The following is a 27,028-nucleotide window of genomic DNA, read 5'->3' as shown; positions in this document are numbered from 1 at the left end:
CGGGAACTACGATTTGGGGGAATTATCCATTAAAGTGAATAAGTTGGAATTGCGTGGGTACAAGGAGTTATCCCTATGTCTCTTAAACTATACTCTGCAAGACCTGCTAAACTGTACATGTCTTCATCACACCTAATTACACTAAATGGTTTGGAAAATGAATGTTTTTACACCGTCTTTGAGTCCATTATATTCTTTCTCTTTCTCTCTCCCTGTGTCCCAACAGCCCCACCTGGCGGTGGGCAGCAACGACTACTACATGTCCATCTACTCAGCGGAGAAGAGGCTCAGATAACCCCTCAGCGTCAACCCCCCCCCCCCCTGAACTTTAGCTTTGACCCCTGACCTCTCACCCTCGGAGCCAGGATGTAAATGACTTCTAATGTACATATGCAATTGTTACCACCCCTGAATGTTCTATAGTGATGGCTGCTGACAAACTTGTGTTATGATGTTGACTTACATGATTATTCTTGATCGTTTTATTCATATTCTTATTATGAAGCTATTGATTGTAGACTTGGCTGTGCTGAGGAGCGTGTATATTTAATTGCGTGTATACAGAGATGAATAATAGGTCTATTTTAAAGGTTCCAGCCTTGGCTGGGGGAGACAGGCGGTGTCGCTACCTGAATGAACTCGGAATGACCTCTACATTAACTTTCTATGACCTCTATGCATCGGGGTCAAGAGGCTATCGAGAGATGGACAATTCCCTCTCTCACACACGACTCTGGACCTGAAAGGCGTGGCTCATGGACGCCCGCACGACCCTTATCGAAAGCCCCCCCCCCCCCGCTGTAGCTAATAGACTTTCTCTCACTGTTCGCGTACAAGATGGTGGACTACAGGCTTTTCCCCTGAAACGGCCAGGCACTTTGACAGACGGGGCGCATCTGGTGTGAGAGAAGGTGAAGTGTAGAACAGAGCACAGATGAGCCCAAAGTGGGCCCACAGCCTTGGACACAAACCGATGCCCATACAGATGTCCACTACCATGCTATACTGTAGGACTAACCAGACGTTGCATCCATGCTCCCTCACCCAATTGTGCTAAACTCACCAACCTTTGCCATTCATCTCCATTGTCCTATGCCCAAAGGCTGACCCCATGTCCATAGCGCAATGGGTGACTATTGCTCAGCTCTATTCCCAAGATTTATGCTACTTGTCTGCCCTACCTGCAAAGCAATAATGAATTAGCTAGGAGCTCTCTACAGCCTCCAAGCTTCTGCTGCTCCAGCTCCAGACCCCCCCACTCATCGGCTGAGCCATACCCGCCTGAGGAGCCCCAGCACTGGGAGACACGGAGCAGTTTGCTGGGGTCCTGAAGTATCAGTTCCAGAGCTCTGGCTGAGGCCTGCTTGACCCATGCCCAGCCCCAGTCTTTCCTACAGACCTAACCCCAGCCAGAAGCACCCCGAGGCTGGGCGAGAAGAAACACAGCGCCCACTGCATCCCCTCGTCCCCATTGACACCAATGGGGACGAGGGAATGGGGTTCTGCTGCTACTTTGCTGCATCTTCGCACACAGGCTTATGAGGACTTTATAAACTGTGTATGGACTGTCCCCAGAAACACACACACCAGCCCTAGGCAGCCCTTTCCCCTGTGTGCCAACTACCAACCTCTACCCTGCTATCCTTTTTGGAGAAAAGTCTACGGCAATTTTTGTCTATCTTAGTTTTTTTTTCTTTTAACCTTGGTTTTATTTGCCAGCCATGTTTGGTTTCTTTAGCAGAAAGGGAGTTTCAAGAAGATTGGGATAGAGAAGTTGGGTTGAAAAACAGGAGTGACTTCAGACCTTACTTGGTGTAATACGATGCACCGGTAAATACACTGTAACGCTCCAATGATTCTTCTTCAGTTCAGTGTCCTTGTTGTCAAAAGCCACAGCTCCTCCTGTCAACCTCCAACACTAGCTCAGGTACCTCATGAGCCACAATATACCACATAATACCACGACGTCTCTGCATGGTAGACTCACGGAGGTTTGACTGCCACAAGGTCTGGTGTTACTCTTGATGTGACGAACTAAGAAGGTCAAAATCAGTTCAGTGAGTCCTGAGGTGCCAGAAGGGTTTACCCCTCAACACTCGCTCCAAGTGCGGTATCGCCATTAATGTGCCTCTAATTAGGGGTCGCTTTTTTGGTTTGCTCTGTATTACCTTCCTGTTTTTCTTTGAAACTATTTTTTTTGCTCAGTTTTTTGTAATTTTATATTTTTAATTTGCTGGTGTTTGTTTGCCTTGGACCTCAGTGGGATGGAGAGATGGGAGAGGACTGTTTCTCCCCCTTTCACAGACGCTCTCACCCACACGGTGTCTCTCCTCATACAGTACTCCCCCATGGATGCTACCCTCACCTTTTTGCCTCTAAAGTCCTCAGCTTGGCTATCACCCTAGAAAGGAATGGACAATAATGCTTTGCCTGTGGACTGAACCGGGCAGGGTAACCGGTAACACATGCCATGCATTCTGTAGAAAGCGGCTGCACTCGCGGTCATAACCAAGCCCCAGTACGCTCAGTAGCTCACCCTCTAGGGTACGGAGGAGGTACTGCAGCCTCCACTGCTTTCACTGACACCTACAGCAAAACCCCACAACGCTGTCTGTCAGCCATGCTCAGATTCACATCTCTAGATATCCTGCTTTGAGTTTTAACATTTTAGATATGGAAACAAAATCAACTTTGAATACTTAGGAGAAATGAAAGCAATCAGGTGTTTCTCTGTGACGGAAGACTGCTTTGCTGACTGGTTTATAGGACAGGAGATGAAGTCAGTAAAATAAACCAAATACTCAACAGTGCTGGTTTTCCTGGTGTTTTTTTGTTGGTGGTGTGTGTTTTCATGTTTGTGTTAATGTTCATGCTCTCATTATGAAGTTCTACATGTATTGTGTAAGACAAATGTATCTGCTATTGCGTCACAATATTCATGTCATTACCATATCGGTTGATCTGGAATGTTTAAAAAAAATATATATATTATACTTTTTTATCAGGCATATTAATTATCCTTCTCACCAGACGCTTCAAAAAAACTCCCTTGAGTGAGTGTCTGTGATGTGAAAATCAGTCCTGGTATGAATTTCATAGCAAAGAGATGATTTAAATATTTTTCATAGACTTAATTAAGCCTGAGATTCGAGGTGCTGCTTGCTACATTTTGTTTTAGTTTTTCATTCTGAATCCTTGTATTTATTCTTTGTTTGGTATTTCATGAATGTTCTGAATAAAATCTGATTTAGGGCTCTATTCAATCCGTATCGCGGAAGTTATAGAGCGATTGAAATTATATGCCAATGTTTCTACTTTAGCTGACGCTGCATTCACCATAAATGCTGCATATCTCGGCTCAATGGGAAATGACCTTCACATGTCTATCGTACAATCTGTAACACTTCAGTGAGACACATAGAATAGAGGCCTTAACTTTGTTAACTGTTTCTCTGTTTTGCATGTCATTGGTTTGTCTATGGTTAAAGGTCAAGAAAGCCTCGGTATAAAGAGAGACAGTTTAATTGATAACAACCAATGATACTTGCCAACTAGCAGTCCACTATCTGAGTTTAGACATGGAGTAGAATCCTACTGGTCTGGAAGTACAGGTAAGTTTGCTTTAACTGGAGCAAGGAGCTAAGATAAGTCCAGTCTCACACTATCTTGTCCAATTGGATCTCAGGCAAAAATTGTAAAGTGAATTTAAAAGTAATACAAGAAGTAATCTAGTTTTTTTTGTAATCTGATTATAATAATTTTGCTGGTAGTGTAAAAGCTTAGTTTGTTTTGTAATCAGATTACATGTAATCAGTTAAGGGGGTATAAAGAGGTTGCTGGTTCTTGAGTGAAAAAATACATGGACACCTTTCTGTTTTCTCAATGACATTCAAGTCGGCATTGAAAAAAAGTGCAAGTTTATTCAACCTGAGCGAGTCAGAGACCACTATGACATACCAAATGCGTTTGATGTATCCTTTTTGTCTTCTAATGCCTCTTAAAGGGAAAGTAATCCAAAAGTAAGAAGATTACGTTAGAGTTATGGTAATCCAAAAATGTTACTTTTTACAATTTTGGACAGGTAACTAGTAACCATAACGGATTACATTTAGAAAGTAACTTACCCTGCCCTTAAGAAATGTACATTTACATTTTTGAATTTAGCATATGCTCTCAACCAGAGCGACTTTCAGTAGTGAGTGCATACATTTTCATATTTATAATTTTTTATTTCATATTGGTACAAAGATAAGAGTCGTATATCATAGTAAAACTGTTTATTTTGTTTTAATAAGTTCATCCAATAAGGTATAATATGTCTGGCGGTAGGTAGCTCAGTAGTAGTTCAAACAAACAAAATCGTAACTAGGAGCGTAAGCTAACAGTAGTTTGACAGCTTTGAAGGGCATGCTGGGATTTACGACGGTGTAAACTGTAACGAACGAGCACAATGTGATATCATACCCTCAGGATACAGGCTCTCCTGAGCACAGAAGCAAGGGTGTCCCACTCCATGTTACCCCATAGTACCTGCAGAGGCCCAGACACTGGGGGTGGCAAAGGTAAGCTCCTACCTACTGCACCCTAAGCATGCTGAGCAGTGTCTGACTACACACACGGCCCAGAAAGAGAACATTCCAAAACAGCAAAGCGCCAGCAGCTCACACATCCTGAGGAAACAGTCACTTCCTGGAAAATGAAGCCAAGTTGAGGGCTCTGCTCGCTGTGATAACCAGCGGCCAGGCGGCCCACTCTGTGGCCGAGGTAGAGCACCTCCCCTGTCCTCTCCCTCCTCCCCTCCCACCACTGTCCCCCCCAGTCAGTCCTCAGCCTCCTAACCTCCAGTCGCATCAGCCCAGGACAGCCACCACCGATGTGGGAGCCCCAGCAGCCCTCACTCAGGATGGTCACCCAACTACTACTGCTAACCTCTGTACTCCTCTCCACCTGTAAGGAAGCTTGATGATAATCTACCTCAGGGAGGTTTTTGGGTTGGGTGGGGAAATAAGGAACTATGGATTTTCTTTACGTTGATGTACTGTGTTTTTTGCCCTTCTGTTCCATCCAGGCCAAGTGGCGGAATCGCAGGCATGTAAGTATTAAAGTGTTCTTGAAGAGATTCTTAAAATAGCATAGTCAAGAGTGCAGTGAATGCAGTTTTCAAAACTGGGGAACTCGGTGTATTTAAGGTTTTTCTTTTGGAGTGGTATGTATTCAGCTATTGTTTTGTTTCTCCTTTCTGTGAAAGTTTGTGTATTTGTAGATAGTGTGCTTTGGGACTGGATGTTCTTGCTTATCTACTTCTTTCTAACGCTATGGACCTGTTTTACAGCAACATATCTTATACTGAGAGGTGACTGATCGTAGTATTAACACAACTAAAACTGTATTGACATACTGGAAATCCTATGAGAATGGTTCCTGGTTCTTGTCTTATCAGTGTTTTCACTCTTTTGGAGTCCGAGACTGTGGAAGGCTTTGGGAACTCATGTGTTAGCAGTGTCACACGCCGCCGCCTCCTGTTAGGATAGAGGGGGAAAACCAGGCACTGGGCAGAGGAATGAGTCCAGCTAGCCAGTGGTTGATGGACGCCTTGTCCTGACCATACCGAGATTAGCAATTCTGTGCTTGGAATAGCAGAATACCACATTCTAAGCAGGAAAGTTGACTCATTGGCTTTGCCAAGACTGGTCAGAGTTCACACACCCTTTCTATGGGGGTCCGCTATGGCTCGTGCCCTGGTTGGCACTGCCCATACCCTCTGCCCCCCTGTCAGTGGTTTTCCACTCGGTGGCGCTGGGCCCTGCTGAGTGACATTGGGTGGGGACGGCAGTGTCTAAAATAGCGATGGGTCCCCTGGGAGTACATCTGTTTGCCTGTTTGTTTAGCAAAATGCCTTTCCTTTGGTTGGCGGGGGCCTGTTTACTGGGACATCCTTGGGATGGGAGCCCCCCGGACTGGGGGTCTCAACCTGACAGAACTGTCCGCTCCGCATTAGACCCCACTGGGAGGCCCCTTTATCTAAAGAAGCACTCTGTGGAGGACAAACGTGGGAAAACAGTTTGCTATCAGCATGCGCTGAATTAAAATACTTCAGTGTTGTTTTTGTCCAAATCATTGGTGTGAGTGACCTCTACAGTCGTGGCCAAAAGTTTTGAGAATGACACAAATATTAATTTTCACAAAGTCTGCTGCCTCAGTGTCTTTAGTTATTTTTGTCAAATGTTACTATGGAATACTGAAGTATAATTACAAGCATTTCATAAGTGTCAAAGGCTTTAATTCTGGGCCACATCCTGACTGATGGCAGCCCATTCTTGCATAATCAATGCTTGGAGTTTGTCAGAATTTGTGGGGTTTTCTTTGTCCACCCGCCTCTTGAGGATTGACCACAAGTTCTCAATGGGATTAAGGTCTGGGGAGTTTCCTGGTCATGGACCCAAAATATCGATGTTTTGTTCCCCGAGCCACTTAGTTAACACTTTTGCCTTATGGCAAGGTGCTCCATCATGCTGGAAAAGGCATTGTTTGTCACCAAACTGTTCCTGGATGGTTGAGAGATGTTGCTCTTGGAGGATGTGTTGGTACCATTCTTTATTCATGGCTGTGTTCTTAGGCAAAATTGTGAGTGAGCCCACTCCCTTGGCTGAGAAGCAACCCCACACATGAATGGTCTCAGGATGCTTTACTGTTGGCATGACACAGGACTGATGGTAGTGCTCACCTTGTCTTCTCCGGGCAAGCTTTTTTCCGGATGCCCCAAACAATTGGAAAGGGGATTCATCAGAGAAAATGACTTTACCCCAGTCCTCATCAGTCCAATCCCTGTACCTTTTGTAGAATATCAGTCTGTCCCTGATGTTTTTCCTGGAGAGAAGTGGCTTTGCTGCCCTTCTTGACACCAGGCCATCCTGCAAAAGTCTTCGCCTCACTGTGCATGCAGATGCACTCACACCTGCCTGCTGCCATTCCTGAGCAAGCTTTGTACTGGTGGTGACCCAATCTCGCAGCTGAATCAACTTTAGGAGACGGTCCTGTCGCTTGCTGGACTTTCTTGAGCGCCCTGAAGCCTTCTTCACAACAATTGAACCGCTCTCCTTGAAGTTCTTGATGATCCGATAAATGGTTGATTTAGGAGCAATCTTACTGGCAGGAATATCCTTGCCTGTGAAGCCCTTTTTGTGCAAAGCAATGATGACGGCACGTGTTTCCTTGCAGGTAACCATGTTTGACAGAGGAAGAACAATGAATCCAAGCACCACCCTCCTTTTGAAGCTCCCAGTCTGTTATTCGAACTCAATCAGCATGACCGAGTGATCTCCAGCCTTGTCCTCGTCAACACTCACACCTGTGTTAACGAGAGAATCACTGACATGTCAGCTGGTCCTTTTGTCCTTTTGTGGCAGGGCTGAAATGCAGTGGAAATGTTTTTTGGGGGATTCAGTTCATTTGCATGGCAAAAAGGGACTTTGCAATTAATTGCAATTCATCTGTTCACTCTTCATAACATTCTGGAATATATGCAAATTGCCATCATACAAACTGAGGCAGCAGACTTTGTGAAAATTAATATTTGTGTCATTCTCAAAACATTTGGCCATGACTGTACTCTGTGCATGGCCAGAGTGGCCAACACTGGGAAGTACAAATGCAAAGTGAACATACTGGGCAAGGAGCTAAGCAGCAACTCTGAGAAACTGACTGTGACAGGTTAGTACTCTGTCAACTAGTACTTTACACCTGCTGTATCCTGCGCATGTGACAATAAAAATACTGGTATCCTGCATGAATGTGGGCTTTTGTAACTCTGTCTATGGCATGTGATTTTTATCTGTGTGTGTCCGCGTGCTTTCACTCTTACTTGTGTCCATCCAGGCCCCCAGACACCAGTCCTCAGCGTCGACAAGCGTGTGTTCAGCAAGGGAGTTGAGGTGACCGTTGGGTGTAAGGCCCCCGAGGAGTCCGGCGCTATCATCTTCTATTTCTACAAGAACTCCAAGGACCTTTGAGGAGATGGTCAACGCCAACCATGTGTGTTAATATTGGGTGTGCTTGCTAAGGTTTCTTTACCCCCACTACAACTTATTTCACAAACATCAATACTTCAAGTAGCAAGCACACACGTTTACTTTTCCATTTAACATTGTTATATTATTATGACCAACCAGGTGGCGACTAGGCTGTGATTCAACAACGCTGGCGTCCACAAGCTACACTGTGACTACAGGGTCATACTGCTGCCAGACTCGGTACAATCCAATGCCAGCAACGATGTGGTTGTCACTGTAAAAGGTGAGTGGAGCCCAAAAGCAGAACATGGCGGTGAACATCTAGGGCCGCTTTCCAAGACACAGGTTAAACCTAGTCTTGGACTGAAACACACATTCAGTGGAGATTCTCAGTTGAAATACCTTTTTAGTCCAGGACCCTATTGTTGTTCTCAATTAATCTCTAATCATTTTAACCATGTCCGAAACTTAATAAAATGTGTCTGGGGAAATGTCTCTTGCTTTCAATCTTTAGCTTCCAGACCAATTTTCCTCGTTTTGTCCTCCAGAGCTGTTCATCACACCTGTAATCTCTGTCCGACCACACGGACCAATGATCATCGAAGGGGACAATCTGGACATCTCCTGCAGTGTCAGTGGTAACCTCCAGAACAGCTCTGGGCTCAAAGTTTACCTGAGCAAGGGACAGAATCTGCTGAGTACTGGTCAAAGTAAAGCCAACCACAGCATGAGAGCCCTGGCCGAGCACTCTGGGGAGTTTGAGTGCAGTTTGGAGATGGGAAATGTTGTCAAGCGAGCAACGGAAAACGTGACGATTACAGCTGAGTGAATGGATTTATAAGGAATCTGAAATGTAGAATGTGGTGTTAGCTGTTGAAAAAAAGCTTATCAAAAAAGCTATTATCTGTTCTATCAGTGTATAACCAAGTCGCAGCTAGGGTTAAATTCTGGTGAACTTTCCTTAAATTCCTAGGTTTTCCAGAAATCCTGGTTGGAAGTTTCCTGGAATCAGGAGCGAATAAACAGGAAATCCAGAATCTTCCAACCAGGATTTCTGAAAAACCTGGCCAATCCTATTCACAGCTATTACCTTATCACTGTTCATCACAACATTTCTCGTGAATGTTCTTACATGTACTCGGCCTCCAAGAGTGTTGAGTAATCAATGTTTTTTTAATCCACCCAACAGAACTGTTTTCCCAGCCAGTTCTGACCATGTATCCGACAGAGGTGTTTGAAAGGGAGAAACTCATGTTAACCTGCAAGAGTACCCACTACTCCTCTGACAGAATCGGCGCTTCGCATGTGAAATACTCCATTTACAAGGACAATTACACACTGACGCCAGGCAGCTTCAATGGGATATATGTCGCCGTAGGGGTACGGAGCACGAATGGGAATTACTTATGTAAAGCAGACGCCAGGATGATCTCCAAGTACAGTGCAAAGCTGCCTGTCCAAGCAAAAGGTACTACTACAGGCCATAAGGCTTGTATGTGTGACCCAAAGTAAGTCAATCTCACTTGTCTTTGAATAAATTCATTTAGTTAATCACCAGCAGCATAACACTCTACATCCCAGTGCTGGTTTGCCTCTAAAGCTAAGCAGGGTTGGTCCTGATCAGTCCCTGGATGGGAGACCAGATGCTGCTGGAAGTGGTGTTTGAGGGACAATAGCAGTCTTTCCTCTGGTCAAAAAAAAAAAAAAGATCCCAATGCCCGAGGGCAGTGATTGGGGACATTGCCCTGTGTAGGGTGCTGTCTTTTGGATGGGATCTTAAACTGGTGTCCTGACTCTCTGGTCATTAAAGATCCCATGGCACATGTCATAAGACTAGGGGTGTTAACCCCGGTGTCCTGGCTGAATTACCAATCCGACCCTCATAATATCATGGCCACCTAATCATTCCCAGCTTCCAATTGTTTAATTCATCTCCTCTCCTATGAACCATTCCCCAGGTTGTTGCTGTAAATGAGAATGTGTTCTCAGTCAACTTACCTGGTAAAATAAGGATATTCATAAGGATATGCTGATAACATGGATGGATGCAGTATCTGTCACAACAATATGATATTAAAGGGGAACAAAAATGAAAATGTGGGAAATTGTAATTTCGGTGAAGAACACCCGTTTTAAATGTCATTCTTGACTCAGATACAACCTTTGAGTCGAAGTGTGGTCATACGTGTAGCCGCTAAGTGTGGTCATGCGTGTAGCCGCTAAGTGTGGTCATGCGTGTAGCCGCTAAGTGTGGTCATGCGTGTAGCCGCTAAGTGTGGTCATGCGTGTAGCCGCTAAGTGTGGTCATGCGTGTAGCCGCTAAGTGTGGTCATGCGTGTAGCCGCTAAGTAATGTTGATGTCATTGGAAGGTAACCTCTCCACATTAACAGTCCATTTTGTAATTTCAATCACTTGTTCTATTCATCAGGCCATCTTCCCTATCACCATCCAGCACTACAGCGACACACAGGACTATAAATGCGAGGCACAGAACAACCCCAAAGTCGACGCGTTGGTCAGCAAAAAACAACACCAGTCATAGGTGAGCCTGTTAAAGTGTGGAATGGTATACAACATTAAGCACATTCATGCTTCATTGGATTGTAGCATTATTGCACACTTATTTAATCATCAGAAATACCCCTCTCCCAGTGCCTCTGTCCAATCCAGGACTCATCGTCACCCCAGACCTGTCGGGGGTCACAGAGGGAGATGAGATGTATCTGATCTGTGGGGTGGAAGGTTCCCCGCCTGTCACCTTTAAGTGGTACCAAAGTGGGAACGTCCAGCCGCTGTTCACCACCTCAACCCAATCCAGCGCGTCACAACAGATCAAGGGAGTGGGGAATGAGCACAGTGGCACCTACTACTGCAAGGCCAGCAACTACGCTAGCATGGTCCAGAGTCAGCCTGTTACCGTAGATGGTGAGAGTTACACACACACACACACACTGAGAAGGTAGAGCAAGGCCCTGCTGTACTTATCACAGTAGTTTGAGAGACAAGCAAACACCACACACAGCAGGAGTCCACACACAACACGATAGAGACACACACAACACCATAGAGACACACACTCCCCCATAGACACATTTATTTACTGCTCTTACTGGATGCACCAGTCTAGATTAATTTGTGTTCACAGTACCACTTGTGTAGAAACAAAAGACCCTCTTTGGACCAGCAGCGACAGTTTTGCTCTTCTCACAACACTGTTCAGGGGCTGCTTCAGTGACAGCTGACAAGTTTACTTCCGTCTGATCTGATCCCTCCACCTCAGTGCCTGCCAGAAAGGTTATCTGACCCCACTATTAACGAACCCCAATGAGCTCCTCTGCTGTGGCGTTGATTAGCATGAGCCACGCTAAATTCCCCGCCACAAAGCTAACCTTGGCCCGTAACCACTCTGCCCTCTATGTCCTGTGGTGTGGTTAGCGCCGACGGCTAACGCGAGAGCACAGTCAATCCGGATGCTAGTGGAAACGCGCTAGGCTCCCATGGGTTGTGACTCCTCAGCACGACGTGGCTAGCACTCATTAGCCAGAGCAATTAGATCCAGCCTGCTTCCCCCCATATTGGCACTACGGCAGCTATAGTGGCAAGGCAGAAGATAGGGGGATGAGGAGGAGAGGGAACTGAAGGGAACACTTAAGTTCAGACCCCAAGAGGAGGAAGCAGATGGACGTTTGACTCTGAACTTTAAGATTGACTTTCTCTTTCAACCATCCTCCTCTGTCCACTCTGTCCTCATCTCCACTCACCCTAACTGTCTTTCGATCTTTACCCTTTTCCTCTCACAAACACCCTGCCTACCTCCCCCCCTCTCCCTGCATCACTCTCCCCTCTCCCTACATCTCTCTCCCTACCTCTCCCACTCTTCCTCCCTTCCTCTCTCTCTCTCTCTACAGTGAAGATGGCAACGTGGAAGAAATGTTTGATCGTGGCCTGCTGTCTGCTAGTGGTGGCTGTCCTGGTCCTCGCCTGCGTGTTGCTCTACAATTCCAAGAGAGGTAGAGAGACTTACAGTCCCCCAGCAACACAGGCCTTTGCTGGTGTCTGACTATGTATGAACAGCCTCTTCTCTCTCTCATCCCCTTCTCTTTATTGTATAGGTAAAAGAGAGAACACAACTGAACTGTCAGTGTGAGTTGGCTTGCCTATTTCCTAAGTAGTTTTCTGTGATGGTTGCTATCGAGGATGATAGCATTAGCTGGCGCCAATTGTTTTTGTTCAGTGCTGTCTTTATCTTTGTCCTGTGTTCTCACCTCATTGTGTCTGCCTGTCTGACTGCATGTCTATTGAATGATGGAACTAGCCCATTTGTCTAATAGTCTGTTTGTCCAAAAACAATGTGTGCGTGTCTAAATGCATAGATCTGATTCTGTATATGCAGTACACTAGTCTATCATCAATAGAAATGTGTATATATTTTTGGTTTGGTTAATTGATTGATTTTAAAGAGGCACTTCTAGAATAAAACTTTTTTTTAGCAATGTGTCAATATCGCGCATTTTGTTTTATGAGATACCATGAGATACCAATGAATGTCTATAATGCTGTGTAGCTACACTGAGTATACCAAATATTACCACCTGCTCTTTCCATGACATAGACTGACTAGGTGTATCATGGTGAAAGCTATGATCCACTTCAAATCAGAGTAGATCAGGGGTTCTTAAACTTTTTCAGCCTGGGACCCAAATGAGAAATTCTGTGTTTTCCTTGGACCCAAGTTTAGGAAAATCTGCAACTATACGTAAATATAGGTACATTTCATTGCCCTTATGCCTAAAACAAATGCAATATAGACAAAAACAAATAACAATGAAATTAAATATCCATGTAAATATGTATTAACGTTTATTTCCCCCCATTAAAACACTCTTACATATCTGTCTAGGTTGGAACTGTTGCTGTTAAAATACAATAAATACATTTCATTCTGAACTGGAATAAACAGATTGATCACATCACACAGACGAATAACAGAACACACACACACACACACACACACACACACACACACACACACACACACACACACAGGCTTTTTGATAGTGCAACCCTAAGTAACAGTACAGATGAAAAATGATCAGGCCTACTGTACATGTTACTGTATAAATTATTGTTGAAAGAAAGTCAAGGTTGGAACTGTTGCTGTTAAAATACAATACATATTTTTTGTTATTCTGAGCTGGAATAAAGTGATTGATCACATCTGTAGACCAGAAAACCCCCAGACAGTCCTAATGAGAGCATGTCTATTCTGGGCTTAGTTTTTGACAGTACAACACTGAGGTCGTGCTCAGCCTTGAAACTGTTTCTGTACTTGTTTTTTAAGTATGTCCGAGTTGAGAACCCTGACTCGCAAAGGTATGTGGTGCCAAACTGGATCAGAACATCTACTGCTTTCTCAGTCAGACAGGAGACCGCTTCCTGCTGTAGATGTGCAACCCAGAACTGTGTGAGTGTTTGCCTCGAAACGCATCTTGCTTCAATCAGTTTATTCCAGTTAAGAATAACAATTATTATTGTATTTTAACAGCAACAGTTCCAACCTAGACTAGTTTTCAACAATAATTTCTACAGTACGATGTACAGTAGGCCTGATCATTTTTCGTCATCTGTACTGTTACTTAGGGTTTCACTATCAGTAGCTAGCTTGCTTTGGCGAATATTAGCTGTGTACAAGGCCAGGGGATTGTTTGAAAGAGAAACTCACATCTACTACTATGAGAGTTAGTTAGTACTCCCTTATTTCTGCTTATCGCCTGTTATAAAATTACAACAATGCCTTGCTAGCTGACTTAACGTTACTTTTCCACTGTCGACGCACTGTTTCCTGAAGCATTCTGCCCTGTTCTGAAAGAACTCCCAGGGTTTACCGTCATGTTGTGGATGTTTGGTCAGGACGAGTCGTTTTATTAATTTGTTCATTATGCGAGTCTCATTACTAAGCACTTCCACACACAAAACTCATTGTGGGCGCTCCTCATTATAAGTTTGTATGAAAGAGAGAGAAACTCATCACTGTGTTTGCGTTTCATGACGATTGAGCTCAGTCAGAACTTGTGGCTAGCATGAATCCGTTTTATGACAGCTGTGAGTTGATGGTGAGTGGGAATAACAAGTCAGTGGTTTGAACGACAGCGCTGCAGCGTGTGGGTCACGGAGTGATCTTCAAGAAAACTGCAGAAAAAAGATCCGGTAAACCCCGGAGCACATGGGCATCTCCCTCTATCTCTCCGAGCAGAGACCGAGCAGAGACCGAGCAGAGACCGCTGCTTTAGCAGAAAGTAACTGAACAGAGAGCGCAGTTGCGCTTGGCCAAATCAATTCCAGTAATGAATGAAACAATTATAAATCTACACTGACACGTCGCGTCCCATACTTTAAGAAAGGCGGGTGTAGATGAAGGGGAGGAGACAGGTTAAAGAAGGATGTCTAAGCCTTGAGACAATTGAGACATGGATTGTGTGTGTGTGCCATTCAGAGGTGGAATGGGCAAGACAAAAGATTTAAGTGCCTCTGAACATGGTATGGTAGTAGGTGCCAAGCGCACCGGTTTGAGTCAAGAACTGCAACGCTACTGGGTTTTTCATGCTCAACAGTTTCCTGTGTGTATCAAGAATGGTCCACCTTCCAAAGGCCATCCAGCCAACTTGTGGGAAGAATTGAAGTCAACATGTGGAACGCTTTCGACACCTTGTGCCCAGATGAATTGAGGCTGTTCTGAGGGCAAAGGGGGGGAATGCAACTCAATATTAGGAAGCTGTTCTTAATGTTTTGTGCACTTAGCCAGTATATGTATGCCATATTTGATGCTTTATCAACCATCTTAATATGTTGGCTAAAGTACTTGAAGACGTAACACCCTTAAAGGAGTTTACTAGCTAAGGCTGCCTAATAATGAAACAATAGCTTCTGCGTGGAATTTCCTATGTTGACACTAACCATTTATAAAAGGGCGTTTGTTAAATAGTGGACTTGGGGGCAGACTGTTTGTTTCAGGCCAGTCGAGTTTGAACGCAGGCAGCATGTGGAGGAAATGGATCGCTTAGGCCCACTGAGGTTCAATAGAATCTGGGATCGCATTAAGGAATGGATAGTTGTTTTTGCAGGGAGCTATTGTGTTCCTGTTGTTTACCAACCAGTAGCCAGTGTGCATAAGGCACCGGAACAGCTCTGTGGAAATCAAAATGGAGGCCTGATATCCACTCCTCGTTTGTTACAGTATGTTCTCTTGCGGTGTTCTAATCGCTCAGCAGCCTGTTAAAATGTCACAACTAATGGCTCCAATGAATTCAGTAAAACATTTGTGGGGGAATTCTAATTAATTCAAGCGTTGGAATAATATTACACTTGTGAAACAATAGACATAACTGTCTACTAAATGTTTTACCTCCCCTCAGAACTTTCCGATTGGCGGTTTTCATTTAATAGGACCCTAAGTCTCAATTTCCTGTTACACCTAACAGTCATTTAACTTCACTGGGAATCTTGGATCATTAGATCTCCTAGCTTGTGTCGGAGCATTGCTTTATGTCTGTGTGAATCTATGTGTTTGTGTCTTGTAGTTGGAGTGGATGCCCAGATGAGACCCACAGAGGACATTCATAGAGGGTTCATAAAGAGGGTTATAACTTAAGTTGCATATAGATTTCAAGCTGTGTTGTCTAATGTCTACCTCTGTCTTGGGCTGTTTTGTGTGATGGAATGTATGTGTATCTTGTCCTGGTGTAGGCAGTGATGGGGAGAGCAGTGCAGTGTCTAATAATGAGCCTGATGTGGAGTACACTGAAGTGGTACACCGTCAACCTGTGGACCCTGCCAGAGGTGACTACACACACACACACACACACACACACACCAGTTTTTCACTCCGGCTACCTCTCCCTCATATTCCCTTTATCTTGCTCCCCTTTTCTCCCTCCCTCTCATAGCTCTTTCTCTACCTCTTCCCACTCTCATTCTGTCCCTTCACTCATATCGAATCATCACAAGAGTTTGCTTTGCTGTCATTATTTCAGCTTATAAGACCCCCCAGGAAATGGCGCTGAGTCTAATTCGCCACAATTAAGCCGTCTCCACAGTAACCTATGTGATAACCATGGTGATTAGGCTTGCAGAAACATCTTTTGCCGAATAAACAGGAAGGGCTGAACTAATTGCCAGGCTACTCTCTATGGTACCAACCCCCCTCGATTATTATACTCTGTTGGCCCCCATGGGTTTGCTATGGCAGTTGGTTGGGCTTATCGTTAAGCAGGGGCGCAACTTTGGTTTTAGAAGTGGGGGGGGGACATAAAATAAATATTATTATTATTCAGTTGGATAAACACTAAGCAGCCTACGCGACCGCTCGGAGATGTCCACATGGTCCTAAAGCACACCGTTGCCTCCTTTTGTATCACATACCAATGATAAAACTGGTGGAAAAATTATGCAATTTCAGAATGTGGGGGGGGGACATGCCTCCCCGTCCCCAGTGAAAGTTCTACCCCTGTCCTTAAGTATCCAGGTCAATGATTTGCCCATAGATGGAGCATCTGCTAAGAGACGAACAAGTAAATGTGTAACAGTTGTAATGAAGTGATATGTGATGATGGTTATCTAATGTGTGTGTGTGCCCATGAGCAATGTTTAAGTGGTACAATTATGTAACAATTAAACATATTACAATTATGTAACAAACATTGTTACATTATTTTGTTTCTATGTTTTGCAGTTCCCCTGAGAAAAGGCACAGAATCGGTGTACAGTGAAGTCCAGAACTCCCCATCCGGTGAGTCCAACACCTTGTAAATATGGGTTACATTTATAAAGTGCTTTAAACTAGGTCTCAAAACACTTGATGTTGCCATGGGGATAACTCACCTCATCCACCAGCAGTGAGTAAAAGGAGGTAGAAGGTGAGGTGTTCATTATTGTATCCACACTTGCCGGACCAGCGGGGTCTGTATGAAGGTGACTATTTCCTCTTGCTGCTAGCAGGAAGTTCCTGTTTTTAGACACCATCCAAGTTGAATTTGTCAGTGAAGCAGTCCACGTGGAAATGTACCTTTTATCAACCCAAATTTAACATAAAACACGTAACATACCTTTTGTTTTGTAACTCTCTCATCTCTGGTGAATTGGTGAGTGTTTAGGATAAGGGTGAGTGTTTAGGAAGAGGGCAGGGACTGCACTTGTTGCTTTTTGGCATAGTTATACCCCTGCTGTGATAAAACAATGCTGCTTCAAGGGAACCAATGAGTCAGCAACTAGGCCTGGGCATCATAACTGTCAAATGACTCATCATGATGAATACATTCAGAGAATGATTATTATTTGATGCCCTCCGAATGTGGTCTAATGAAAGAGGAAAGGGAGGGTGATATGCACATCCTGAACTTGAGAATACTGGTGCTGGGATGAGAAATAATACACGTAATGGGAGGCCCGCTAACACACTGGGGAGTAGTAATCCCTCATTCCTTTATCAAATGAAAGAGTACACACACAGAGACACAGGTTATACACCATGTCATCTCTGTAATGGACTAGAGGTTGTCCTTCTTCCCCTAATCCTGTCTTGTTTTCCCAAGTACACCTGGTGACCATTATGACAATGTAAGTACAGTTTGAGTCTCCGTGTCTTACATTTCACTGTGTGTGACTGAGGCACTGTGAAAACAAACGCACACGGCTAACACACTCAGTAACAACAACTGACCTTTCCTCCAGCCGACAAAAAGGGTGAGGAGTGACAGAATCAAGGCCACAGGGCACACCTTCTCCTCCTTCCCTCTTTCCCTCCCTCCTTCCCTCTCCCAACCAGCCCCAGTCACTCTGTGGGCTGAGGCTCTTGGGTACTAGTCATTTCACTGTGCAGGAGAGGGAAGCTGTGGTCAGAGTTTCCAGGCAAGAACAAAGGGAATTTGGGCTTCCTTCCCTATCGCCCAGTGAGATCAGCAGCCAAAAAGCCCAGTCAAATTATACCTCCATGCACAGCTCAACCTCAACCAACACACTGTCGTCCTCCTGGCTAGTCACCAAGACACATCAGTGATTTACAGACGGCTCGTTACAGTCCACACTGTTTTCTCTTACTTGGAGCTGAGGGACTAAGGCCGGGTTATCTGTTTTGAAGGGGAATTTGACATAATGAGTCAGGATATGACATGATGGTCTAAACTTAAGACAGTTAATTCACTCCTTGATGGAAAAGGAGGAGCAGCCAAGATTGTGGTGAGGTGGTTTTAGTGATAAAGGAATTTCATTGTGTGTTTTTGAATGTATGCAGCTATCCCTGGAGAAATATAGTTTTGTATTCTGTGAAGCCTTGCTGAAATACAGTGTGGTATTCTGTGAAGCCTTGCTGAAATACAGTGTGGTATTCTGTGAAGCCTTGCTGAAATACAGTGTGGTATTCTGTGAAGCCTTGCTGAAATACAGTGTGGTTTTCTGTGAAGCCTTGCTGAAATACAGTGTGGTTTTCTGTGAAGCCTTGCTGAAATACAGTGTGGTTTTCTGTGAAGCCTTGGTGAAATACGGTGTAGTATTCTGTGAGGACTTGAGTGAATTGGATTGTGTTCCAATGTGATGGTATAGAGTTGTGCAGTAACAGTTTTGATTTGGGTAGCGTTACGGTGTAGACTTTTCTGTGTATGATGGTATTGAGGTTAGTTACGCTGTTGACTTTCGTTGGGACAGTGTTTACATAATTGACACTTGAGCAGTGCAGTGTGTCAATATTCAGTGGGATGGATCTCTGTTGTCTCAGCAGGGTTCAGTGGAGTACGCCTATCTCAACGGTGACCAACCGGAGGTCAACCAGGACATGCTGGAGGTCAATCACCAGGACCACCATGACCTGGAGTAAAGGTTACCTCTGATCCCTCGCGACACCTCACTCTAGGACCACAAACTAAATTATCCCCACCTCTGCCCCCGACCTTAACCACAGTCCTTATTTTCATATTGTTCTTATATTCTGTACCTTTTCCCTAGAAGGAAAATTGTTGACTCATGTAAGCTGTAGGTATTTTGCATAGTTTTATAGCCAAGTAAAATCACAAATCCTAATTAGGACTTACTGTATAGTTCTATCATACCTTGTAGACTTATCTTTGTTTACCTTTTCATCATGTCTCATAACCATAGAGGTTGGGACAGAGTTCAGTTAGCCTGGCCCCTCCCTCGAACACAGTTCTCTTTCATCTCCTAAATGGACAGCATGACAGTTATGCTCTGTCATGATGGCTAAAACAATCCCCCTTTCAGACTTCCGTTGCAGGGCAGTGTGAGTGGACTGATAACCTCCCTACTGTCACTAGACTGGGTCCACACCTAAACCAGGGCACACTCCTGTAGGGCCATCCCTGAGTCACACTATGGCAATAACTATGGGAAAAAAGAGTGAATGTAAACAGAGGATCTGCCTGTCACCAGCTGCTCAGCCTGATGGTATATGGTGTTTGTGATGTCACATCCTGCCAGGCTGTGTCCAAGTGTGTCGAAAGTTGGAGGGAGAACAGTGTCAGGCCTGAAGTGACTCAGACATACAGAATTGTACATGGTTTTAAAATACCTTCTTACTGCAGTTACTGTTTTTGTAAGGTCACACACAAAATAATCCAAGTAAAGTCAAGGTAATGTTAAAAAATAAATAAAAAATAAATCTTTCTAAACTTTGAGTATCGTATGTTAAGTTATTACGGTGTGTTATGCAATACGTTATATTAATAGAGAATGGTTACAATCATCCTGTAAATTACAACACCATTGTAAGTTCTCCCGAGTGGCGCAGCAGTCTAAGGCACTGCATGTCAGTGCTAGAGGCATCACTACAGACCCTGGTTCGATTCCAGGCTGTATCACAACCGGCTGTGATTGGGAGTCCAATAGGGCGGCTTACAATTGGCCCAGCGTCGTCCGGGTTATGGTTTGGCTGGGGTAGGACGTCATTGGAAATAAGAATTTGTTCTCAACTGACTTGCCTAGTTAAATAAAGGTTAAATAAAAAAGTAACCAATATCTAATATAGTGGTCTATGATTATTGTAATATTCAGCATGGCCAGTAGAGGGCAGCATCCTCTTAAAAATACAGTGACGTGTGTACAAGAAAATTACTGCTGCCTTATCCTCCACAGACCATCGCTGTGGGGAGTTATTGTTGTGTGGGTTCCGCCATCTTGTGACTAAAAGTAGTATGTGTCAGATAGTTTCGAATCATAAGAGCGATAAGGGCCCATATCTCCAATTCTCGGCTTAGTAGTGCTGATCTAGGGTGTCCATAATGTTATTTATTATGATTTATAAAAGCTATAACTGGTCCTAGATCAGACAGCACTCCTACTCTGAGACGCATTTCAAATACATAATCCTGATTCTGTTTTGTTTATTTTGGAGAGGAGAATCCTATTGGGTTGTTTTTGTGAAACTATAATAAATGTAGGCCTATGCCATCTTAAACTTAGAGCACTTGCAGAGTAACTCTGTCTTCTTAGAAACAGATAAACACAATTTTCACACCTTCACGCGTTCATACAACTGTGACGCCTTCCTCGAGTACAGTGCAGACTGTCTATCCTGCGTTGTACCCTCGTAATCATCTCTCGTTGTCTCGACAACAGAACCTACCGTCAATTATCTAAATTGTCATTTCCCCTATTTGATAACCTCAATGCCATTGTGGAACTGTAATTGCAGCATTGACATGGCAACCACAAATAAACCCTCTTCGTTCTAAGGCTCATTTACATAATGTCCCCAGTTGTCGCTCTCGCTCTGTCATCGTGGTCAGAAACCTGTTAAAGACTAATTAAAGGACATTACCAGGATGACCGTAACATCGCTTGAGTGCTTCGATAGTTGGCCTGTGTTAATGGAATCATGACGCTGTGCTTTTGGATGAATAAATTCGGTTAATTTGTGCGCACCATTTTTCACATCCTAAATGGGAAGTGGAATAATATGTTTTGCTGGATCAGACAAGATGAGAGTAGCCTATAATATGATAGTAATATAACTGTTATGTAGCCAAATAGCATTGTTTTATAGCTGAAACATATAGCATCATTGGCCTAATGAAATGGCAGGGACCAGGGTAACAGTTACAGTGCTCATACATGCTTCTATTTGAAATATAATTCCCATTATTGACTTACAGATAAAATAAAACAATAGATAAACATCCTGCCACCCTTCCCGCCCAATACTATTGTTCCTGCCCAGCAGGCACTGTAAGTGTTGCTAATACTGGCATGTGGTGAATGGGTGTGGAGAGAAACCTGTATATTTGTTTTGTCTATCTGTCATTACAGTAGCCGACTTAGTACTTAGTGTGTTTGCATTAATGGAAGTAGATTGGACTGACTGTGAAAACAGGGCGGAAAAGAATTAACTCGCATGACAGTAGTTGAGATGGTGTGGACAAACCAAGTGTGTGCAGAGCAACTGTCAAATCAGTTCATCAGCCAATCGTGTGATAGTTTAGATGACTGTGAGAAGAGCTGGCACCCTTTAATGCGATGTTAGTCATAACACCTACTAGTATTTGTACATAAGCAGAAAAGTTGTGAAGTTGTGTTATCTGTCTGTGTTCGGAAGGAAAACACATCTATGTAAACAGCATTAGGGTGCCAAACTTTAAGAATTCTATTATCTGAAATTAAGCAAGGGAATGCAAGTAAACAGCCTATCGTGCACTGTAACTAATAGATGTGTGTGAATTACACCTCTTAGATCCATGCACGTTATTTCTTTAAAAGGGTGATGAAAAGTATTGTCATCTGGGTTCAAAATAAAATTCTGGGCAATAGCAATGAATACAAGAACTTAACATAGGCTGAAACCTGTCTGAAAGAAGTGCCCTGTCTGCTCTTGCCCATAGGGCAGAGAAAGAATACCAGTTTGTCACTGGTATGCTGTCAGTTAGATTGTTTGCACGTCCTTATCTGGTCTATTTGCATTTATGCAGCTCAGCTGTTAAAATGGACTTTGTGTAAGCTTTATTTGCCCTAAGCCATCTTTATTAAATATATGCTGAAAATGCAGTTTATGACTGACTCGGTTGTAGAGTATGTATGTCATCAGTGTTTCAGTATTGACCAATACTGTGACTAGCTTTTAGTGCACTCAAGGACGATACATAGACAATTAGCTGCAGAGGTTTTGTTAGTAATCACCAGCACACTGTTACAATCATGCCTAAAAGATCACAAGACAATCTAGGTCTAAGATCCCTCCCAATGTGTTCTCCAGTGTCATAAATCATTTTATAAAAAGGCTCAGTGTAGTGTATTTGTAGAAAATCAAAGGTGAGGAATTAAAAATATATAGAAGGTGTCCCTTTGATAAGAGAGATCAAGGAGCACACAGCACTTGTCTGTAGATATAGAACATTTGACCTATCACAGGAAATTTTAATCCAAAATCAGTTAAATAAAACATTTCAATTCTAATAGTCTTCTATGGACGAGGGACTTATCTCGGAACACACAACCTAAATAACTACCGCTGTGTACACCTTTTCAAGTTTGAATGTCACGTGCACAAGTACAGTGAATTGTCTTTCTTGCCCGCACCAAACCCAGCAATGCAGTAATCAATATAATGTGGCACTAAAAATAACATAAGGTAGAACAAAAACACTAAAATAGGAAATAAGAACACAAGAAAGTAAGAAGCTATACCGGGTCAATTCTCTATTCATATACTGTCCATATTGTCCATACACACCATTATATATACTGTATATTTATATTCTGGTCTCTGACATTGTTCGTTCTGATATTTCTTAATTTAAAAAAAAATGTGTGTTGTTTTTTTTGTTTAACGCTAGGTATTACTGCACTGTTGGAGCTAGAAACACAAGCATTTCGCTGCACCTGCTATACCATCTGCAAATCTGTGTAGACAACAAATAAACTTTGATTTCAAGTCTAAGAAATATGTTTACAATGACAGTATCAAAAATTGTGTACAAGGTTTTATGCTAGCGTACTGTAAATGTAAACAATATAATACTATATTATTTGTTACCTAATTTTATATTGTACTGTATAACATCAAATGTCAAGGTTACTGAATGGAAACACCATGTATGAATTAGAAAAATTGTCATTATTATTTTCAATTCATGAAATTGACTTATATTAATTCCCTAAACTGACAGTGTTGAGTTGAATTTAATTAATTACAACATTGCTGGCCATAATAACAACGTGGTATGAGTAAGTGTTGTTTGACGTGTTCAGGAAGTACTGTACAAAGTCTGCGACGGTTAGGTCACAGGAGCTAGCTCACCCCAAATAAGGAGCCATCAGCACACATCATAATGATGTTTTCCTATTCATGGTCATCACTATGCTGACGCTGCACTGAATACGTTGATTAACCAGTTGTCATTTCCCAATAGACCTTTCCTCCATATAGAATCTTTCTAGATCCTTGATATCCTTCGTCTGCGTGTATGGACTGCCCTCTTCAATTCAAACCACAGGAGACTGAGCTTGCCATTGCAAAATATAGATTTGCTGGTAAAGTTACCATATATTTGTGGATTTTGATGTGTGCTTGGGGTTATTGTCTTGCTGGAAGACCCACTTGCGGCCATGTTTCAGGGGACAGGAGCTGATCTATGCTACTATGCCCATCAATGGGGCGCTGGCAAAGACCTCACCTCGTGCTTGCTTTCCAATGGTCGTCAATGGGGAGAACAGAAATAGGTAGGTTTAGAATGACCTGTTCAAACTTCAACATAGTATATGTTTGTGTGTCAGATATCACCTATCCCTAACTGCCATTGCTAATAGAACATTGACTGTGTGTACTGTATGTGTTCACAGAAACATGTATGAAGCCAGCACATGGGGACTTGCAAGATGATGTGATGAGGTCCAGATGGGCTTGATACTGATGTCTCTGAATGGAGAGAGACCTGGCACTCGGCATAAATCTTTTACTAGACAAAACTTTTACTTGTATTGTCTTTTTTATTATGGAATGGAATGGGGAGGAAGAAACCCTGTTATTCTGCATCAGGATCAGGGAATTACTGATAGGGGACACACCACACAGGAAGGTATGACCTCTGATATGTTTGCCAAAGTAGCCCCATTACCACCAGACAAAATGCTGATAGGCACATTCTGTATTGGCTGGGAAAGACAATGAAAGGTGAAAGGTACACATTGTTATATTAGCAGAACATCGCTTCTATGGTATTATGTAAAGCAGGTGTCAAACTTATTCCATGGAGGGCCAAGTGTCTGCAGGTTTTCGCTCCACCCTTGTACTTGATTGAGGAACTCCCCTCACCTGGTTGTGAAAGTCTTAATTGAAAGGAAAAAATTAAAACCCGCAGACACTGCCCTCCGTGGAATGAGTTTGACACCCCTGATGTAAAAGGTTGTTTATTTTACATGGACCTGTTACTATGTTTGAAAGTTATCAAAACACTTAGTTTAGAATATCTACATAAATTCAGCAATTGCATTCTTCTCATATTACTCTGTAAGCTACTGACCTATTCAAAGCCTCTTCCGGCATCTCACCATACATCTGCCTGTAGTTAGTTATTGAATTCAACCTGCAGGAGGTTTGTTTGTGACTGAGTGGGGGAATTATATTATATTCAGTTGTGTTATGTCATATACTTATTAATCATTATGTGATCTTGTGAGACATTGATTCAGCTTTGATCTAACTTGACCCTCTTAGGCCTCACTCCCCCCTATCTGAGATCTATCTACTGCAGCCCTCATCCTTCACAAACAACACCTGTTCTGCCAGTCACATTCTGTTAAATGTCCCCAAAGCGCACACATCCCTGGGTCGCTCCTCTTTTCAGTTTGCTGCAGCTAGCGACTGGAACGAGCTGCAACAAACACTCAAACTGGACAGTTTTATCTCCATCTCTTCATTCAAAGACTCAATCATGGACACACTCAATCATGGACACTCTTATTGACAGTTGTGGCTGCTTTATGTGATGTATTGTTGTCTCTACCTTCTTGCCCTTTGTGCTGTTGTCTGTGCCCAACAATGTTTGTACCATGTTTTGTGCTGCTACCATGCTGTGTTGCTACCATGTTGTTGTCATGTTGTGTTGCTACCATGCTGTGTTGTCGTCTTAGGTCTCTCAATGTGTAGTGCTGTCTCTTGCTGTGATGTGTGTTTTGTCCTATATTTATATTGTATTTATTTTTAGTCCCCACAGGAGGCCTTTTGCCTTTTGGTAGGCCGTCATTGTAAATAATAGTTTGTTCTTAACTGACTTGCCTAGTTAAATAAAAAAGAATATGTTACACCAAAAACACCTCAGTAATTTCTTGTCTGAAGCTGAATAGTCATGTTTTTCCTCATGTGGCCAAAACTCAACAGCGCACACCTCTATGCAGGAAAAATGCTTTGACAATAGGCCTACAAGAAAGGCTTATAGTTAAACACGATCTGCTTTAATTTGCTGATAAAACACTAATTCAAGAAGATCTAAATGCATATTCCCATGAAACTGAGATCAAATGATTTGGCATGCAGTTTAGACATTTTCACCGGTAAAACAGGAAGAATTATTCTTCACGATTGACAGTGATGATGGCCTATTTTGAAATTGGGTACAGTGGGAAGAAAAGGTATGTGGACCCTTTAGAATGACCTGGATTTAAGCTGATTTCTGCATAAATTGGTCATAAAATGTTATCTTATCTTCTAAGTCTAACAATAGACAAACACAGTCAGCTTAAACTAATAACACACAAACAATTACTTTTCATGTCTTTATTGAACACACGGTGTAAACATTCACAGTGCAGGTTGGAAAAAGTATGTGAACCCTTGGATTTAATAACAGGTAAACCCTCCTTTGGCAGCAATAACCTCAACCAAACGTTTTCTGTAGTTGCAGATCAGACCTGCACAACGGTCAGGAGGAATTTTTAGACCATTCCTCTTTACAAAACTGTTTGTTCCACAATGTTCTTGGGATGTCTGGTGTGAACCGCTCTCTTGAGGTCATGCCACAGCATCTCAATCGGGTTGAGGTTACTTTTGTAACCCTTTCCAGCTTTATGGAAGACGACAATTCTTATGGGGCAGGGCAGCTCAAACCAAAACCTCCAATCTCATTGATTTGACTCCTGACTCCAATTAGCTTTTGGAGAAGTCATTAGCCTAGGGGTTCACATAGTTTTTCCAACCTACACTGTGAATGTTTAAATTATGTATTCAATAAGACAAGAAAAATAGTCATTTGTGTGTTATTAGTTTAAGCACACTGAGTTTGTCTATTGTTGTGACTTAGATGAAGATCAAATTTTGTCAAATTTATGCAGAAATACAGGTCATTTCAAAGGGTTCACATACTTTTTCTTGCCACTGTATGCCTAACTTGGTGTTTGAGGGTATTAAAAACGGAACATTTTCTTGAGATAATAGGCCTGTGTGGGCATAGGCAGACATTGCAATTGGAGGATGCATTTTATGCCTATTCTACAACAATATTCAATAGGCCACATCTGTCGATACAAACTTTGAGAAATTATGAGGTCATAAAAAATATATATTGCTCTCATTTAGGCTCCCAAGTGGCGCAGTGGTCTAAGACACTGCATCTCAGTGCTAGAGGCGTCACTACAGACACTCTGGTTAGATTCCGTGCTGTATCACAACTAGCCGTGATTGGGAGTCCCAGAGGGCGGGTTTGGCCGGTGTAGGCCGTCATTGTAAATAAGAATTTGTTCTTAACTGATTTGACAAGCCAAAAAACAAGGCCAAATCAGCATGTGCAGTTCCCCTTCAACAAGGGTCCCAGGACCAGTGGAAGCAAAATAGCCCCATAACATCAAAGATCCACTACCATATTTTGCAGTAGGTATGAGGTAATCACTGGTGTGCGTGACCATAGCACCGGCTGGAGTATGCTAAACAGCATTGGCACTTGAATTGGAACTGGTGCTATGGTCAGAAAAGTACCTCCTACCTACTGTAAAATATAGTGTGGCTCTTTGATATTATGGGGCTATTTAGCTT

General features: G+C 43.0%; 2 protein-coding genes and 1 long non-coding RNA gene across 11 annotated transcripts in view; all 3 read left to right on the top strand.

Annotated features, from left to right (window-relative positions):
* LOC106564921 (regulatory-associated protein of mTOR) overlaps positions 1-2,810 on the top strand; it is a 196,284-nt gene extending 193,474 nt beyond the window's left edge. For all 8 annotated transcript variants that reach the window (XM_082958854.1, XM_082958855.1, XM_082958858.1 and 5 more), the window contains one exon: positions 227-2,810. In XM_082958854.1, coding sequence (XP_082814980.1) covers positions 227-295 — 69 coding nt within the window. In that variant the 3' untranslated portion in view covers positions 296-2,810. The remainder of the gene's footprint in view (positions 1-226) is intronic.
* A 1,746-nt stretch (positions 2,811-4,556) lies between these two features.
* Positions 4,557-12,505, top strand: LOC106564926 (platelet endothelial cell adhesion molecule). Its single transcript, XM_082959548.1, is given in 9 exon segments — positions 4,557-4,949; positions 5,069-5,092; positions 7,219-7,710; positions 7,876-8,005; positions 8,007-8,031; positions 8,169-8,292; positions 8,558-8,834; positions 10,646-10,935; positions 11,919-12,505. Coding segments are annotated over 7 exon segments (1,284 nt in total). The 5' UTR covers positions 4,557-4,949; positions 5,069-5,092; positions 7,219-7,424; the 3' UTR covers positions 12,071-12,505.
* A 998-nt stretch (positions 12,506-13,503) lies between these two features.
* On the top strand, positions 13,504-25,305 carry LOC106564928 (uncharacterized). 2 transcript variants are annotated; one of them, XR_014379680.1, is made up of 6 exons: positions 13,504-15,243; positions 15,588-15,646; positions 15,754-15,846; positions 16,739-16,795; positions 18,779-23,724; positions 23,845-25,305. It is a non-coding gene; the product is annotated as an uncharacterized LOC106564928 (long non-coding RNA). The 2 variants fall into 2 exon arrangements; XR_014379679.1 differs by having other exon boundaries at positions 15,588-15,846.
* Positions 25,306-27,028: the final 1,723 nt, after the last annotated feature.

Source organism: Salmo salar, chromosome 12 (assembly GCF_965601325.2).
Source record: "Salmo salar chromosome 12, fSalSal1, whole genome shotgun sequence".
Lineage (NCBI taxonomy): Eukaryota > Metazoa > Chordata > Actinopteri > Salmoniformes > Salmonidae > Salmo > Salmo salar.
The sequence above is the reverse complement of the archived record's forward strand: the minus strand, read 5'-3'. Positions and strand labels throughout refer to the sequence as shown.